This window comes from Octopus bimaculoides, chromosome 1 (assembly GCF_046866305.1).
Source record: "Octopus bimaculoides isolate indiv1 chromosome 1, ASM4686630v1, whole genome shotgun sequence".
NCBI classification, from domain to species: domain Eukaryota; kingdom Metazoa; phylum Mollusca; class Cephalopoda; order Octopoda; family Octopodidae; genus Octopus; species Octopus bimaculoides.
The window spans coordinates 179,600,830-179,617,119 of NC_142928.1; the positions used below are offsets into that span (position 1 = coordinate 179,600,830).

A 16,290-nucleotide genomic window follows, 5' to 3' on the forward strand; every position below is an offset into this window, starting at 1 on the left:
GACTGCAGCCATGTTGGGGTATGGCCTTCAACGGTTTAATCAAGTAAATCAATCCTATTTCTTATTCTATCAGTCTGTTTTGGGAAACCACTAAGTTTAGGAAACATAAACAAACTAACACCAGTTGTCAAGCAGCGGTTGGGGGACACAGAAATAAATACACATGCATATATGCAGTGATGGAAGACAAACACAAATATGCACACAAACGCAAACATATATATGTATATGTACACGTGTGTGTGCATGCATGTGTGCTCATGCGTGCACACACAACAGACTTCTTTCAGTTTCCATCTGCCAAATCCATTCACAAGGCTCAAGGTTATAATAGAAGACACTTGCCTAAGGTGCTACACAGTGGGGGTTTGCCCAGAACTATGTGGTTGGTTAGCAAGCTTCTTACCACACAGTCACTTCTGCACCTATATATGAAGTTTCATTCTGAAAATCTTCTTTCTGGAAAATTTTCTTTCTCACTATCTTATATTCGCGCTAAATACTAACCTCCAAAATTTCAAAATCTGTATGAACTGCCTCATTCTCTCATACATCTTCCCAAATTTTACAGCCTGAAAAGCCATTGCCAGGGTTTAAGGGACAATAAATACCCTTATAATTCAAGTATAGCAACATTACCAACAACAAAATGTTAAGTATCTTTTCTTGAAGTTCAAGTAGAAATTTTGTTTCAACTAATTTATGGTTACAGATTTCATTATGATACAGTAAATTAATAATCTGTAGAACAAGAACAGCAAGTTTACAATCAGGAAACGGCTACATTTCAATTTACTGAGCATGAGTAAGTTATGTAAAAAAAAAAAACTACTAAGTGTGTGTGTGTGTGTGTGTGTGTGTGTGTGTGTGTGTGTGTATTTGTTTTGCTGAATCAAAAAAAATGACATCATAGTGCTTTAACCTGAGTTATTATCTACAGTAAAACATTCAAACATTAGATATTTTATTCTAAGATACAGATGAAATTCAAAGTAAAAAAAAAAAGAGAGAGAGAGCTAGAAGAAATATCTCTCATAGAATTAATTTGCATATTAAAAAAAAAGAAAAAGTATTTTCTTTACGTTACTGATGTTTCTGAAGATTCTGCATCTTCAGCCTATCAGCCTGACCAACCAAGTGAAACTACAAGTATTTTACACTGTCAACAATCTCTTGTTTATTTTTGTTTACACTGTCCTTATTCATATCATAAATGCTCAAAGACACTCTTTGAAGTGCTTTTCGCATCATACATGTCTGCATAATGAAAGTTACTTAAATCACAAACACTATATCATTAAATTCAGAAACTGAAAATCTCTTGACACAGCATCTTAAAACATTTTAACATGGGCAAACTCTAGCACAAGATAATTTTGCATAATTTTCTATATTTACTTTGAAATTGTTCTTATTTAATATGATTCCAAAAAGTTACAAAATATTTTTCACTGACAGTTTGTATACAATCTAATATATACAAAATATATACAAAACAGCATAACATCTGAATCCTCCAAATAACTTTAAATTGAAAATTTTCAAGAATATCATATAATATTAGACCCTAGTGTTATCACAAATTTTACATAAAATAACGAACTAATCATAAATATGGTGCAACATAACATGCTAAATACTTAAACACCCATTCTTCTCTTACACATAAGGAGAAATATTGAGGGAAAAAGAGAAAAAATGAAAAAGATGAAGAAATGTCTTACATAGCAAACATACAGGACTGCTTCTACTTCTGATAAAATCTCATGATATTCTTACTTATTGAATTAGAGACATATTCAAAACTTAATTTCCACAAATATAAGCAATGATCTTTAACACATTGTATTCAAAACATTGATATGACATGAGGGGATGGCTGCGAGATAAAATATCAAATTTAAGTTCACTGGAATTGAAAGGTTATCCGGAAGCATATAGAATAAATAAAAACCAACAAAATGCATGATGGAGATTTGTTTTCATGTGCGTTGTTGAAGCAAAGCACAATTACACTCTATTCATCCAGGTAGATATTAAGCCTCCATAAGAATGAATAAATGTATGTATACCCAAATGTAGTTTCACATATACATATATACATACATACACACATATACATATATTACAACACACATGTATATAAACATGTTTTTATTTATTTATACACACACACACCAAGTATGTATATAAACATATATATATATATATATACACACACATACATATTTATATGTATATAGATGACTTTCTTCAATGTTATTCCAGTTGTCTGATGAAACAAATTACCAAAGCAGATGAGTATTCCAGAGATACTTGTACTCTAAAGGCGATCCTTAGTCTGAATAAGTATGACCACAGCATGTGGCAAGGATCACCCTTTTGGATTACAGGTAAAGTCCATATGGCAAGCTTTCAGAGTTGCCATCCACCTAATTTCATTCACAAGGTTTAGGCTGACTTGGGGCAATGGTGATAGACACTTGCCTAAGATGCCACAGAATGGAATGAAACCTGGAATCTCATGACTGCAAAAAGTGCATTTTAATCATTTAGTCACACACAAAAATGCAAAAACACACAAACACACACACACACACACACACACACACACACACACACACACACACTCATGTGCATATATGTAATATAAACGTAGCAAACATTAATACACATGCATACTCACAAACATACAGATGCATGATATGCACATGCATTTTGAGTAGGAATGGTGTAATTTCACAATGATAGAAAGACATGAAACAAGGGCAGCTTTGACTTAAAAAAAGGAAAGAAAAACGGAAAACTATGTTGATCAGAAAGAACTTGAAAGTTATTTACAAGTTCAAAATCTCCTTGCTTTATTATAAATATTTTTTGTACTAAGTTAATGAAGCTTCAAATCAACAACAAGCAACAGCATATTTTGTTGAAAGATAATGAGTTACAACTTCTATCAGATATAGACAATTAGATATTAACCTTCAATGTATTAATCATGCTAATATTTTATTTATGTTTGTTTCCATGTCTTAATTTCTCTAATATTTGCTTTCAATTATTAAGGCTGTCAATAGATTTTGACAAAAACAAATTTAATCAAATAAAACCTCTTCAAAACAAATAATTTCAACAAATGAAATTGAATTTTTACAGAAAATGTTTTTTCTTTTTCCTTCTTTTTTTAAATTCAAATTTCTTTCTTGAAAAAGAATTATTGATTAAAATTTAAATAGAAATTTACTCACCAGCAGATTTTGGGGTAAATTTGTCTCGATGTGCAGCACAAACTGCTAGCAGTCTATAGCCCAGCTCCAGGTCGTAGCCAGGTCGTGGAGCAACACGGCTAACAACCTAAACAAATGAGAAAAAAAGAAAGAAAAAACTTGATTAAATCAAAGCATTTTTATGAATTTACTAAATTTACATTACTATTAGGAAAATAAAACAGTTTTAGAATATGATAAAATTTACACACACATGCATGTATGTGCAGCAGACAGCCAGATATACTAGGGGTGCTGAAAAGTTCCTGGCTTTAAGGGTATCGCAAAAGGCCTGGTTGGAGACCCAACATTCCGAGTTATTTTACAGGGCTTAGAAAAACTGGAAGACTGCTGCAACAAATGAGTGAATCTGAGAGGGGAATATGTTCAATAAAGTCGTAATTAACTGATCCTCTTGTATTTCCTTTTACCCAAAGCCAGGAACTTTTTAACACCACCACATATATGTTTGTTCATTTTAAACCTGCTTTTCATGCTGGTTTATATTGACTTATTCAAGGAATTGTTTTACACCTGGATGCCATCCCTGTTGCTAACCCATGACTATTTTCCAAGTAAAGGTCTTTTTTTTTTTTATTACACCAGTGTTCAAAAGTGCAGAATATATTGTCCACAGAGAATGTAAACACAACATCCTTATTTTTAATTCAGGTGTCCTCATGCAAAGACACAGAAATGTTAACATTCATGTATGCATGTGTGCACACAAAATAATTTCCCATTGCATGGGAAATTGTTAAAAATCGTCATCTTCTAAAAGTAGTTCAGTTGTGAAAAGACTTGCATTGAAATATCTATTTAGGTTTCCAGAAAAAATTTTGGTAAAGTTAAGAGGCCAACACAAAATCACAGCACCTAGGTAAAGGTGAAGACACCCTTCGGTCATGAACGTCCATGAGATTACAGCTAGAAAGTTACAAGTCCTGGCAGTCACTCATACATACATACCAGCCTTCCCTCTCCATGTCACTGATGTTATCCAAGGGAAAGGCAAAGGCCGATACAGCTTGGCACGTGTGATGTCGCAACTCATTTCTGCAGCTGAGTGAACTGGAGCAACATGAAATAAAGTGTCTTACTCAAGAACACAACACGCAGCCCAGTCCGGGAACCCAACTCTCTGCCTCATGATTGCGAACCCAATGCTCTAACCACTGAGCTATGCACCTTCATAGGTAATATATCAACTCTGGAGTGCACTATTTTCTTTGTAAATTATAAGCAATATAAAATGTGATCTAACAACAAGTTAAAGAATACCATGCATATAAACAACTTTAGGGGGGGGGTGGATCTCTTTTATTTTGGTTAACTGAAATAAATAAATAAATAAATAAAGTGTTGAGCTGTGCTTAGAATTTGAACCAACAACTTTGGGGCTAGTAGTTTTAGCCATTCAACCTCCAAAACATTTCCAAAAAAACAGCAGTTTACTTTAACAAGTCAATCCCCACATATCTTAATAATTGTCACTACACTTATTTAGACTGAAAGTTAAAAATAAACAGAAAACTTAATGTGACTTGGTTAAATATTTTGTCATTTTTATAAACATTCGTCTTGTTAGAATATCAACATGTCCATCTTTCAATCTTCTATCACTACTACTGACTTAAGTTTACAAGTATCACTAACACTCATTTTAAGAGATGATATTTGTTTGCTGTTTTAGGGTTGTTGTTTTTTTTTTGGGGGGGGGGGTAAACAAATAGAAAGCATAGAGGCTTTTATTTCAGTTTTTTTTTTCACTAAAGTATCTAACTTTATTCCATTTCCTTAATAAATGGGTGAGTGATTTAAGTAAATTAACATCAACTGAAAATATTAAATTAACCTTTTCTATTATAAATCGTAACATTAAATATATAGCATTTAAGAATTAATTCTTGTTACTTTTGTTGAATAAGAATTAATTTCAAATACCTGTCTCTAACCAACAATGATAGGAGAATTAGAGAGGAACATTACATCAATACTGAAATTCTCTTTAGAACAAGACTTGACAAGTTTCAACTATGGTGTTAGTTTCCAGAGTTAATTATCATAACTATAGCAGGTAGGTAGGCTTGTAGGCAGCTTAGAATATCAAAGTAAACAGTTTAACAGGAAGAAAAAAAAGTAACAAAGTTTGTTTTGGTAGCAGTAGTGGTAGAGAGGTAATGAGTGACCACAGAAATAGCTTTTGTTCTAAGGTCACCTTCCTATTTTGTCACTGACTTAGTTTAGTGAACACACTTTTGGTGGATCTAGAACAGTAAAATGACTTGCAAAAAAAGAAAAAAGAAAAAGAAGAAAAAAAATTTACCAAACAAAAGACAAGCTACAACTAATGCTAATAATCTTAAATTAATGATACAAAAATAAATCCCACACTGATAATGTACTTTCCATTCTTATTATTCTTTATGGATATTATGCATATAGGTAAATATATAGACATACACACACACGTGGATATACTAGATTAAAAAAGTTAAGTGTGTTCTAAAATATTTCACCAGTGAAACAAGAAACAAGAAGGACTTGTTGAAGGACTTCAATCTTTTGTTTGCTTTGACTTAAATTTTTCAAAAGAAAAAAATCAACAGGCTTTTTATTGCACTTGAAAACTATGCGAATATTAATATAAAAGTAATAACCATGTGATTTATCTGAAAGATTTTATCAAGTAACTGCTTAGATAAAGCTATTTTAGAATCATTTGCTCTTTTTTGTACTATTAGAAATAATAACAACTATGACAATGTTTAATTAGTAAAATGCTTTTATTCAATTAGAATAGAAATCTTTATAATATAGTAGTCTGTGAAATAATAAATTAGATATACTTAGTATATTCCCAAACAAAAGCCTTTTTGATATCCTGACAAATTACCATGACTTAAAACGGGATCATCAGTTATCTCGAATGTTTAACAGTATATAAATACATATCAATTAAAATTTTTAATTTAAAGAATAAGAGCAAATAATTTAATAGTGAATAAAATATCGTATCCATTAGAATGAACTTAATTCAAGGTTAAATTACATTTAATGTCGCAATGCATAAGTATAAACCACAGGAACTGAGAAAACATCTTAGAGTATATAAATGGATAGTCAATTCTGTATAAAGAAAATATAACCCTTTAACATTTAAAATGACCATATCCAGCCTCTCATACCAACCTGAAAATGTCATTCAAAAAATAAACAATCACAGCATTGAAATCTCAAACCTTTGCGATAATGCATTATTCATTCAAAATGATGTGAATATATAAGCATTACATTTGACAGACTAATCTAAATGCTAAAGGGATAAACAAAGTTTGGACACATTGATATAGTTTAAGTCTGAAAATAGATACAAAGTAAATAATACAGGAGAGCAAACATCCTTTGTAGGGTAACGACAACAGTAAGACAAGAGTCACAGGATAAAGACAAGTCATAACTTTTAACTATTTCTTTAAAGAACAGCAAACAAATACTAAGACTGATAAAAGATTGTTTTGAAGTTTTAAGTTTTGCTTGAGTTTAAAACTTTCTATGCTGTTTCAAGGGTGACTGGAAATGTTTAGAAAGTCATGATTGATGAATCACTCAGAATTGAGGAACAAATTCCCACTGGCAGTTACAGGTATGAGTTTAATGTGCGATGGTTACATTATTCATCAATAACAGACCCTCAATCTAAAACAAAAACTTAAACCAAATAGAAAAATTAAGATCTAATAGCGATCTGATCTATAGACAAGTATTAGAGCAGCATCTTATTGCCTTCTCCACTGGAGGAGTTGAAATCAATAATGTAAGTTACATAAAACACTTGTTAGTGTTACATACAAAGTTCTGTTACTCCAGGTTTCTGCTTGTTTGCAGTATCTATTTACAACTGGGAGAGCCGAGTTAGAGAGCATTTAAGTGTTTTGCTCAAGCCAATATTTCAACCAGTCAATTCTGCCAACTAAACTAGCTAACATTTGTTGGAGAATAATTGAAATTTAAAGTTAGTGCAGCAATAAATGGTCTGGAACAAGGAAATGTGGATAGACAGGTGGATTCTTTGGCATACCTGTTATATTTAACTAATGACTGTAACAAAGAATGTGTTTTCAAGGTGTGGAGCAGTAACACACACACACACACACACGTGCGCTCTCTCTATCTCTCTCTTCATAAATCTGCTGAAGGATAATGTTAAAAATTAAGTGACTGGACTATGTAAACAGGGGTAAAATAAACCAAGTGCAAACAGAAGATCTTCATATATGAAGCATTGGTGATACAAGTAAAAGTTCAAGAACCTAAATCACTCACATATTGAACCTCTACATACCCTAACATTGCAGCAAATAAACAAATATTTAGTTTGTCTTGGAGAAAGAAACTATCAAAGAGTTCCACCACTAAGCAGTGTCCCTTGTACAATATATCTGAAATATTCACATTAGGTAAACGAAAGCAATTGGCGGGAGTTAAATGATTACACTTTAGACCATTTAAAAAAAAAAATTTACCTTAAATTAAATATATCAATAAATTGTTGCCAGTACCGCCTGACTGGCTCCTGTAGGATTTTCGAGCGAGATCGTTGCCAGTGCCCCTGGACTGGCTTGTGCGGGTGGCACATAAAAGACACCATTTCGAGCGTGGCCGTTTTCGTGCGGGTGACACGTAAAAGCACCCACTACACTCTCTGAGTGGTTGGCGTTAGGAAGGGCATCCAGCTGTAGAAACTCTGCCAAATCAGACTGGAGCCTGGTGTTGCCATCCGGTTTCACCAGTCCTCAGTCAAATCGTCCAACCCATGCTAGCATGGAAAGCGGACGTTAAACGATGATGATGATGATGATGATATATATATATATATAATCTAGGGCAGGCAAAATTCCTGAGATCCATGGACGAGTTCTCACCAGCAGTCTTTGCCCCTCATCATCGCTACCATGTCCTGTGTCTCCCAGAGACCAGTATCTGTCCTTAGGGCATCAACATTTGTCATTCTCAGCCTCCCTCTTTTAGTGTGTCTGTGTAGGTGCTCCCACAGGAGCACTGAGTGCAGTATCAACTCTGAATTACAGTGAGCATGTCCAGCTGACGTCAGTCTCCTCTGTGTTATTTTCGATCTAACTATTGGGAGGCTCTCGTACAACTCTGAGTCCTTCATCCTCAGTGTATAATGATTAATGTTCAGAGCCATCCTCAGCACTCTCGTGTAGCACCCATCCACCATCTGAGTGAGTTTCTTGATCAGTGTCCATGTCTCAGACCCGTACAACAGCACAGACTCCACTGCAGCAACGAAGAGATGGGTCTTCAGGACTTTATGAAGGTCCAACTTCTATACACATCTCAAACTGTGCCATGCCACCCAGGCTTTACTCTTCTTCTCAACCATATCATCTTCTGTGTTCCCAATCTTTGCTCCCAGATACAGGAAGTCCTCAACCAACTCTAGTGGCTTCCTGCCTACATTCATAATCATCTCTGGCTTCTTAATATTCTCTACCAGATAGTTTGTCTTAATTTCATTCATTTTTATATATATATATATATATATATATATATATATATATATATATATATATATATAGACAAATGTTAAACTTTAAAATTTATAGTCATAGATTGTGAACTATAATCGTTACTTATTCACACATGAGTAACAATTACTGATTTTAAAAAAATTTTTTTTTTTAAGCTTAGAAAATCAGCATTGCTTGATTGTCAAGTCAGTTGTCTTTAAACAATGAATTGTAGCTCCTAGCCAATAACAGTAGCATAACTCCTATACAATGCACAGTTAAATCAGTCAGTGATAAAGGGAAAAAAAAAAAGAATCATTGCAATAATGTCATACAATTATGTCATGAATTCAACAAAGGGATGGATTTCAAAGCTTGAAGACAAGTAATTTTAACTGAAAAATGAAATTGGTTTAACTATTCATTGTTAAATTATTGATTTTTCTTTTTTTTTTTACTTAAACAAAGCCTCATTTGTTGTACTATCTCATTTTTTCCTCCCATTGCATGTCAGGAAAAATGAGATAATACAATATTCACATCTATTAAGGACATTTGCAATACCACCGAAGTGAAAATGCTACAATCTGAAATTGAAACCCTATTAGGAAGTTGATTTTTACTGTAGGGCATTTAACATTGGTTAGAAAATCTGAGATTGAAATGTTATGACGAAAACATTTTCTTTCCACTCCACTTTTTTTTTCTTTTTTAATAAAGGAATTTCATCAAAACGGCAGCATGAATAACAGAAGGGGGAAAAAATGAATTTATCCTATAGTGAAAATATATATTGTGAATATGTAGTGAAAATATTAAGACAAGAGTAAGAAAACATCAAGGTTATGTGTTGCCCTGGAATATGAATAAATTAACATTCAAAAATTTATCTAAATTCTACTTTTGTTTATGCTAGTTCTGAAATTCATAATAGTTAAATCAAATACCAAATATCTTTGCCAATCTTTAAATACAAATTATCTGATTCTTATCATAGAAAGAACAAAAAGACATGTTTGGAATTTAGAAAATGCCTTCGCTCAGGAAAAAAATTTACTAGTAAACCTGACTGAGTAAGGGAATCTCTTGTATCATAAGATTCTTTTATTGAACTGTTTCCTATTAATGTGCTACATAAAACAGGAATGTGAAATGTAGACAGAAGGACTCAGACCAAAACACCAGCTCAAAAGATTGAAATTATTTGAATTAAGTGGATAATACAATATATACATCAGTTATAATAACACACATACACATATATGCACACATACATCACTTACTTTCTATAAACACAGTGGTATGATTTGAAGAAAACAAATGATGAAAACCTCAAAAGTAAATTTTTATATTAATAATCATAGAAGTAGGATAATATTTAATATTAATATATTAAATATATGATAAAGTGGTGATGCAGATACATAAGTTTGCATTGTTAACAATAATTTCACAAATCTACGGTTACAGAAATCAAATAAGGTAGTTGTTGCTAGCAAGACAGAGAAAAAAGAGAAATTGAACGATAATGCTAACAATCTAAAAATACGCAAGTTAATTACAAAGTAAGAAATTTAACTTTCTAAATTTAACCTCAAATTTCTAACTAGAAACTAACAAAATAAAGCTCTTACTTTCTGTATAAAATTCTTGAGACTAAAAGTGGTATTGGATTTATAATTATATTTACAGTATTATTTTCGCTTTTCATAAACCCTTGAATGACAGCAACACTGATCTTATGCTCTCTTTATGGAGTAGCATAACATTTTATATATATAAATTTATTTACAAATAAATTTCAAACTGCTAAAACATCCAAGCTTTAGAATATGACATCCATTAAAATATGTTGTTTTCAATAAAAATAAAAAAATGTAATTTAAAAATTATATAATTCATAGGATGGAAAGGTGGAGTCAGTAATATTTTGAAGAATGAGATGATAGAAAAGGAAAATTCTAAAATTATATGGTTCTTTTGAATAAAGACAGAACGTTATTTTTTTTTTTTTTTTTTTTTTTTTTCATGTGAGGCTTCAGAAAAGTGATAATGTCATGATATATAGAAATCTTGAGTGTAGTGAAGTATTTTAATCAAGGTAGGGATGTAAACATAAAGAATTATGGTTTAGTGGTTAGGGTGCTGCACTCATGATCATAAGATTGTGGTTTTGATTCCTGGTGGGGGGGATGCATTTTGTTCTTGAGAATAACACTCTGTTTCATGTTTCTCCAGTCCACTCAACTGACAAAAATGAGTGATCCTATGACAGACTGGTGTCTCCTCCAGATAGGGAATATATACACCAGAGAATCTGGGAAACCAGTCTTATAAGCCTATGGCCTGGGAAGGACCTTCCTTTGATCCTTTTTTTTTTTTTTTTTTTTTAGAGGGATATAAATAGGAAATTTCATTAAATACAAACTATTGTAGAATGAGGACACAAGAAATTGATGAACTAAAGATAATAACTTACTGATTTGTCAAATGGTTTTACAATTTCTAGATTGATAACTTGTAACTTGAAAATGAGACACATCCTAGATATGCCAATATTTCCAGAAGATAAAATGAGGTATTATTTATGATAAAATTTCTAACCCTAAAGAATGCTGCCTTTTTGAAGCTATTTTTCCTGTTTTCCAAAAAGACATAACAAAGAACCTTTCAGTTTTAAAAGTTGTCGAGTAATGTTTCATGAATGGTCTCGTTAGTGTCAAAAATCTAAATCTGCACTTAAAGTTTATTAAATCTGCTGTGATTATAGTCCTAAACATTGAGGATGAGGGAGTTTTTCTTAATGGAAGATGTTGTAAATAAATGGAAAAATCTCCTAAGGTTTGCAGCAGAGAATGCATAAGAAAAGCAGAAAGTAGTGTCAATGGTTATTATAGATTGAGTTTGAAATGACAGAAAATATACAATAAATAGAGTAAAGATAGAATAAGCTGCAGAATCTAAAGTTGGTAGAAAGATGTTAAGATGATCCAACCAATTAACTTGGAATGCATTGCACAGATAGAATATTAACCTTAAAGGGACTGGTAACAAATTTATTCATTTGTTCTGATAAAACTCACAAGCTCCTGCTTTTATATATATATAAAATATATATATATATATATATATATATATATATATATATATATATATGAAAAAAATCCATTTAAATGAGAATTATATTCTCACCTTTAAATGACATTCAAATATAGTAGTATTCAATTATTAGTTATTTCCAATAAAAAAGAACAACTAATTCATTATTTTTGCTTGATCAATAAAGCAAGGGGTCGCCTACATCGCACATCTTAGAATGACTTTATCAAAATGGAAAAGAAAAATCTCAATTTTTGTTTTTCTATTTTTTTCCCTTTTCTTTTCCCCAAATGTTAAGTTTTTCATTCATATTCGGAATAAAAGTGCTGTTTCTTGATTTGGCTGAAAATTCTAGTTGATGCCTCAGGTGTGGGTGTATGGTAAGAAGATTGCTTCTCAACCACATGGTTTTCTGTTCAGTCTTACAGCATGGCACCTTGTGCAAGTGTCTTCTACTATAGCTCCAAGGTAACTAAAGTCTTGTGAGTGGATTAGGTAGGTGGAAACTGGAAGAAGTCTATTGTGTGTGTGTGTGTGTGTGTGTGTGTGTGTGTGTGTGTTTCTCTCTCTCTCTCTCTCTCTCTCTCTCTCTCTCTCTCTCTCACTCATTCACTCACTGAATCCTTACCTTGACAACACAAAATGCTTGTAAATGAGTATTGTTGTCATCCACTTTCAATCTCCAGTGTCTGGTTATAGGGAAATATTACCTTGCCTGGAAACAAGTGAGTGTTGGCAATAGGAAGGGCATCTAGCCATTGAAAATCTGCATCAACAAAACTCTCTCTTGAATCCATGTGAGCATGGTTAAGTGGACACTAAACCAGTGGCAGCAGTAGCAATGATGACAATGATTTTGTCAACTAAATATCGATTTCAAATTTTGGCACAGCCGGCAGGGGATAAGTCGACTGCATCAATCCCAGTGCTCAACTGGTTCTTATTTTAAGGATCCTGAAAGGATGAAAGGCAAAGGCAACCCAGGTGGAATTTGAACTCAGAACATAAATTCAGAAGAAATGCCAGTAAGCATTTTCCTGGTGTGCTAATAATTCTGCCAACTAAATATTACAAGATATTTTGCCCAGCTCTCAAATAATTTTACCAATCCTACATCCTAATAATAAATAATAGCAATAATAAAAGATATAAGTTATTTCACTTTGATTGGGCTGCTAAACTCAAGAAAGGAATGTAACCCTTTTTTCGAGGATGGTTTGGGAGAATTCTTTGCTAACCACTAACTTAAAAATGAAAGGTAATACATGCTCAGCATCCAGCTATAAATACACCAGAGTATTAATCATAGTGCAGCAGTAGTACATATACTCACTCAACTTTTTCAGACTTGAGGAGAAAGGGTTGTTGTGGTCACATATATAGATTACTTTAAAAAAAGAGGGCAGACACTGCTGTGTGATTAAATTTGTTCAGCCACATCCTAATCCTCATCGTTAGCATGTCAGGCAAAATGCTTAGCGGCATTTTGTTCCTCTTTACATTTTGAGTTCAAGTTCTGCTGAGGTTGACTTTGCCTTTCATCCTTCCAGGGTTGATAAAATAAGTACCAGTGAAACACTGGGGTCGATGTAATTGACAGTTCCCTCCTCAAAATTTCAGGTCTTGTGCCTATAGTAGAAATGATTATTAAGATGTACATTATCTCACACACTTCTTCTTCTTCTTCTTCTAAAGTGATGGTATGTGAGCTAGTGGTTAGGGTGCTGCACTCAGAGTCATGAGATTATGGTTTCGATTCCCAGAGCAGACAATGTGCTGTGTTCTTGCACAAAAGGAGAGGGGTCATTGGAGGAGGGGATATTGTGTCATATGATGAAAGGTTTGACAGAGGAACAGAGGCAGAAACAGGTGTCTTGCTATAGAGGAGGTACATGGTTACCTGGCCATATATATGTATATATCCACAATTTCAGATTATCACCCAATATATCCCTGATAAAATTAACATCTGTTTGCTCCACCTCATGCCTCATTGATATTCTCTCTCTCTCTCTATTACTAACCTATCATTCATCCTCTCCTTGCCCTCTCCTAGGCACTATGCTATCAGTATTTCTCCCATCTTACTCTTGCTCTAGCCCTGTATTTCATCCATTCCTATTCCCTCTCTTACCATTTTCTCATACCAATTATTACTTATATTCTTGCTCCTATCACCTGCTCATCCTGGTCCCTCTGTGTTCACTCCCTCTTGATCATGTTACCTTCAACATATAGAGACACCATAGAACAGTAAGGACTTTTCAGTCTTGTGGGGCACAAGGAAACCACAGTAGTGCTGGAGCCACAATAAACTACACCCAGGACACTTTGTGTAGGGATTAAAGAACAAACAGAGATAACATACACATTTAAACACACATGCATGTCTCTGTACATATACAGGTGTAAGATGAATAAAAGCAGTGCATTGTAGAGGAGTACCTCACAGCATTCCTATCTGAGTTATATCCCTTTATGTCAAAAAAAAAAAAATGAATGAAACTGCATTTCACCTCAATTTCATAAAATATGGACCAGAGAAAGTGTTATGATTTTTAAATGAATCAAATGTCATAATTATCTTTAAAAAAATGAACCGTGAAAGTTGTTGCCCCACCATGGCCATACTCCATTAACTGAAACTGATATAGGTAAGGGCTAAGGGAAGGAGGAAGGTCACAAGAATACCTCTATGTAGTTACTTGGCCTGCTAAGAGTAGCACCCAAATATCCCTCAATTACACCTTATTGTCTTTAAGAAGGATATATTGGATAGATAATGTAACCTGTGATAGACAAAAGTAGAGAGAGAGAAAGACAGAGAGAGACAGAGACAGACAGACAGAGTTGGCCATGTCTGCCCAAAACATGTGTGCATACGCATGCACACACACACGCATGCACACACACACATGCATACATACATGTACGCGCATGCACACTTCAAAGTACATGCTGGGTATGAGTATAAAGATGAAGAAAATCCCCAGCAGGTATGCAATATTTTCTTGACAATGCATGAATAGGCTGAGTGTTGCAAAAATGGAAGGTAGACAGACAGGTCAATGTAAAAAGAGCTGCTATTAGTGAGCTAACCACAGTTTTAAAATCATGCGAAAGACTTGTCTTTTTGTCATGTTGGCACATATAAGAGAATACAGTCCCCGTGGGTGCGGAATTGTTAAGTTACTTTTCATCAAAACAGGGATGAAGATTATTTTGACAAAGAACTTTTAGAGAAATAAGAGTCAAAGAGTGGCAGTGCACGTGGGGAAGATTTCTATTTGATTAACAATAGACTGAGCCGATATTTGTGGAGCCTGCAGTAGGAGGTACTATCTCTAGAAAACTCATATCATACAAAAACAGTAAACATTATTAAACAACAACAAACTGACTAAGATCCAATGTTTCCATTGCCTTCCAAGCTGTTTACTTATCTAATCCATGAAAAGCTTTCACAGGCTATGGGCCTACCCCATCTTACTTAAAGAAAGAAAAACAAAACGGACAAAGCTTTTGATGTTCGACATTAAAACACTGTAATAGTAACAGTATCAATTGTTTTTGTAACGAAACCAACCATATAGGAATAATCATTTATAATCAAGATAGTATTTAACATAAAAAAGAAAAAGACAAAAATTAAGCAAGGTAGACATGATAATTTAGTTCTCCATATAGCAACAGAAATAGTAACATATTTAAATTGAGAAGGTGGATTCCAACTGCTATTATAATGATGAATAGACTGCTGCTATAGCAACCTATAAGTACAGCTGCAGTACCAGCAGCAATAATCTTGATACCTAACAACATTACATAACTTGAAAATACTGATTGTTTCATCTGGAAGGAAGGAAAACATATAAACATGGCGATTAGAAAAAAAAAAAAAAAAAAGAAAAGAAAAAAGAAGCATAGTAACTAAATGCTCTGAAAGCAAATTTTATGTGCAATGGTAAGGGAATGGAAAACAACATGAACAAACAAAAACTCCAAGTGATATCAGCTTTAAAGTAAATAAATCAGTTAGCTGAGATATGCAATTACACATACACAGACACACACACAAGCATATACCATTTGTGCAAAACACACACACACACACACACACACACACACCCTATATACTTTATCTGAAGTTTAAACAGGATGATTGGATGTCTTTCCGTAGCAATTTTCAAGACATGGTTCTGTTTCGTTTAATGCCAATATCCACAAATTATTTATTTATTCTAAAACTTTCATGCACAAATTTAAGACAAAACACTTACAAATACTTGACATAGTTTAATAGAAAGACCACAGAGTTTTATAGTTATGTGAATTATATTACATGCTACAGCTGCAATCCTTATCTGTCAACATTTACATTTGACTCTGTG

The 16,290-nt window shown here is 33.2% G+C and overlaps 1 protein-coding gene across 25 annotated transcripts in view; it reads right to left on the minus strand.

The window, feature by feature from the left end:
- LOC106871676 (zinc finger MIZ domain-containing protein 1) overlaps window positions 1-16,290 on the minus strand; it is a 459,684-nt gene that overhangs the window by 172,539 nt on the left and 270,855 nt on the right. For all 25 annotated transcript variants that reach the window (XM_089363061.1, XM_089363006.1, XM_089362974.1 and 22 more), the window contains one exon: window positions 3,249-3,354. In XM_089363061.1, coding sequence (XP_089219187.1) covers window positions 3,249-3,354 — 106 coding nt within the window. The remainder of the gene's footprint in view (window positions 1-3,248; window positions 3,355-16,290) is intronic.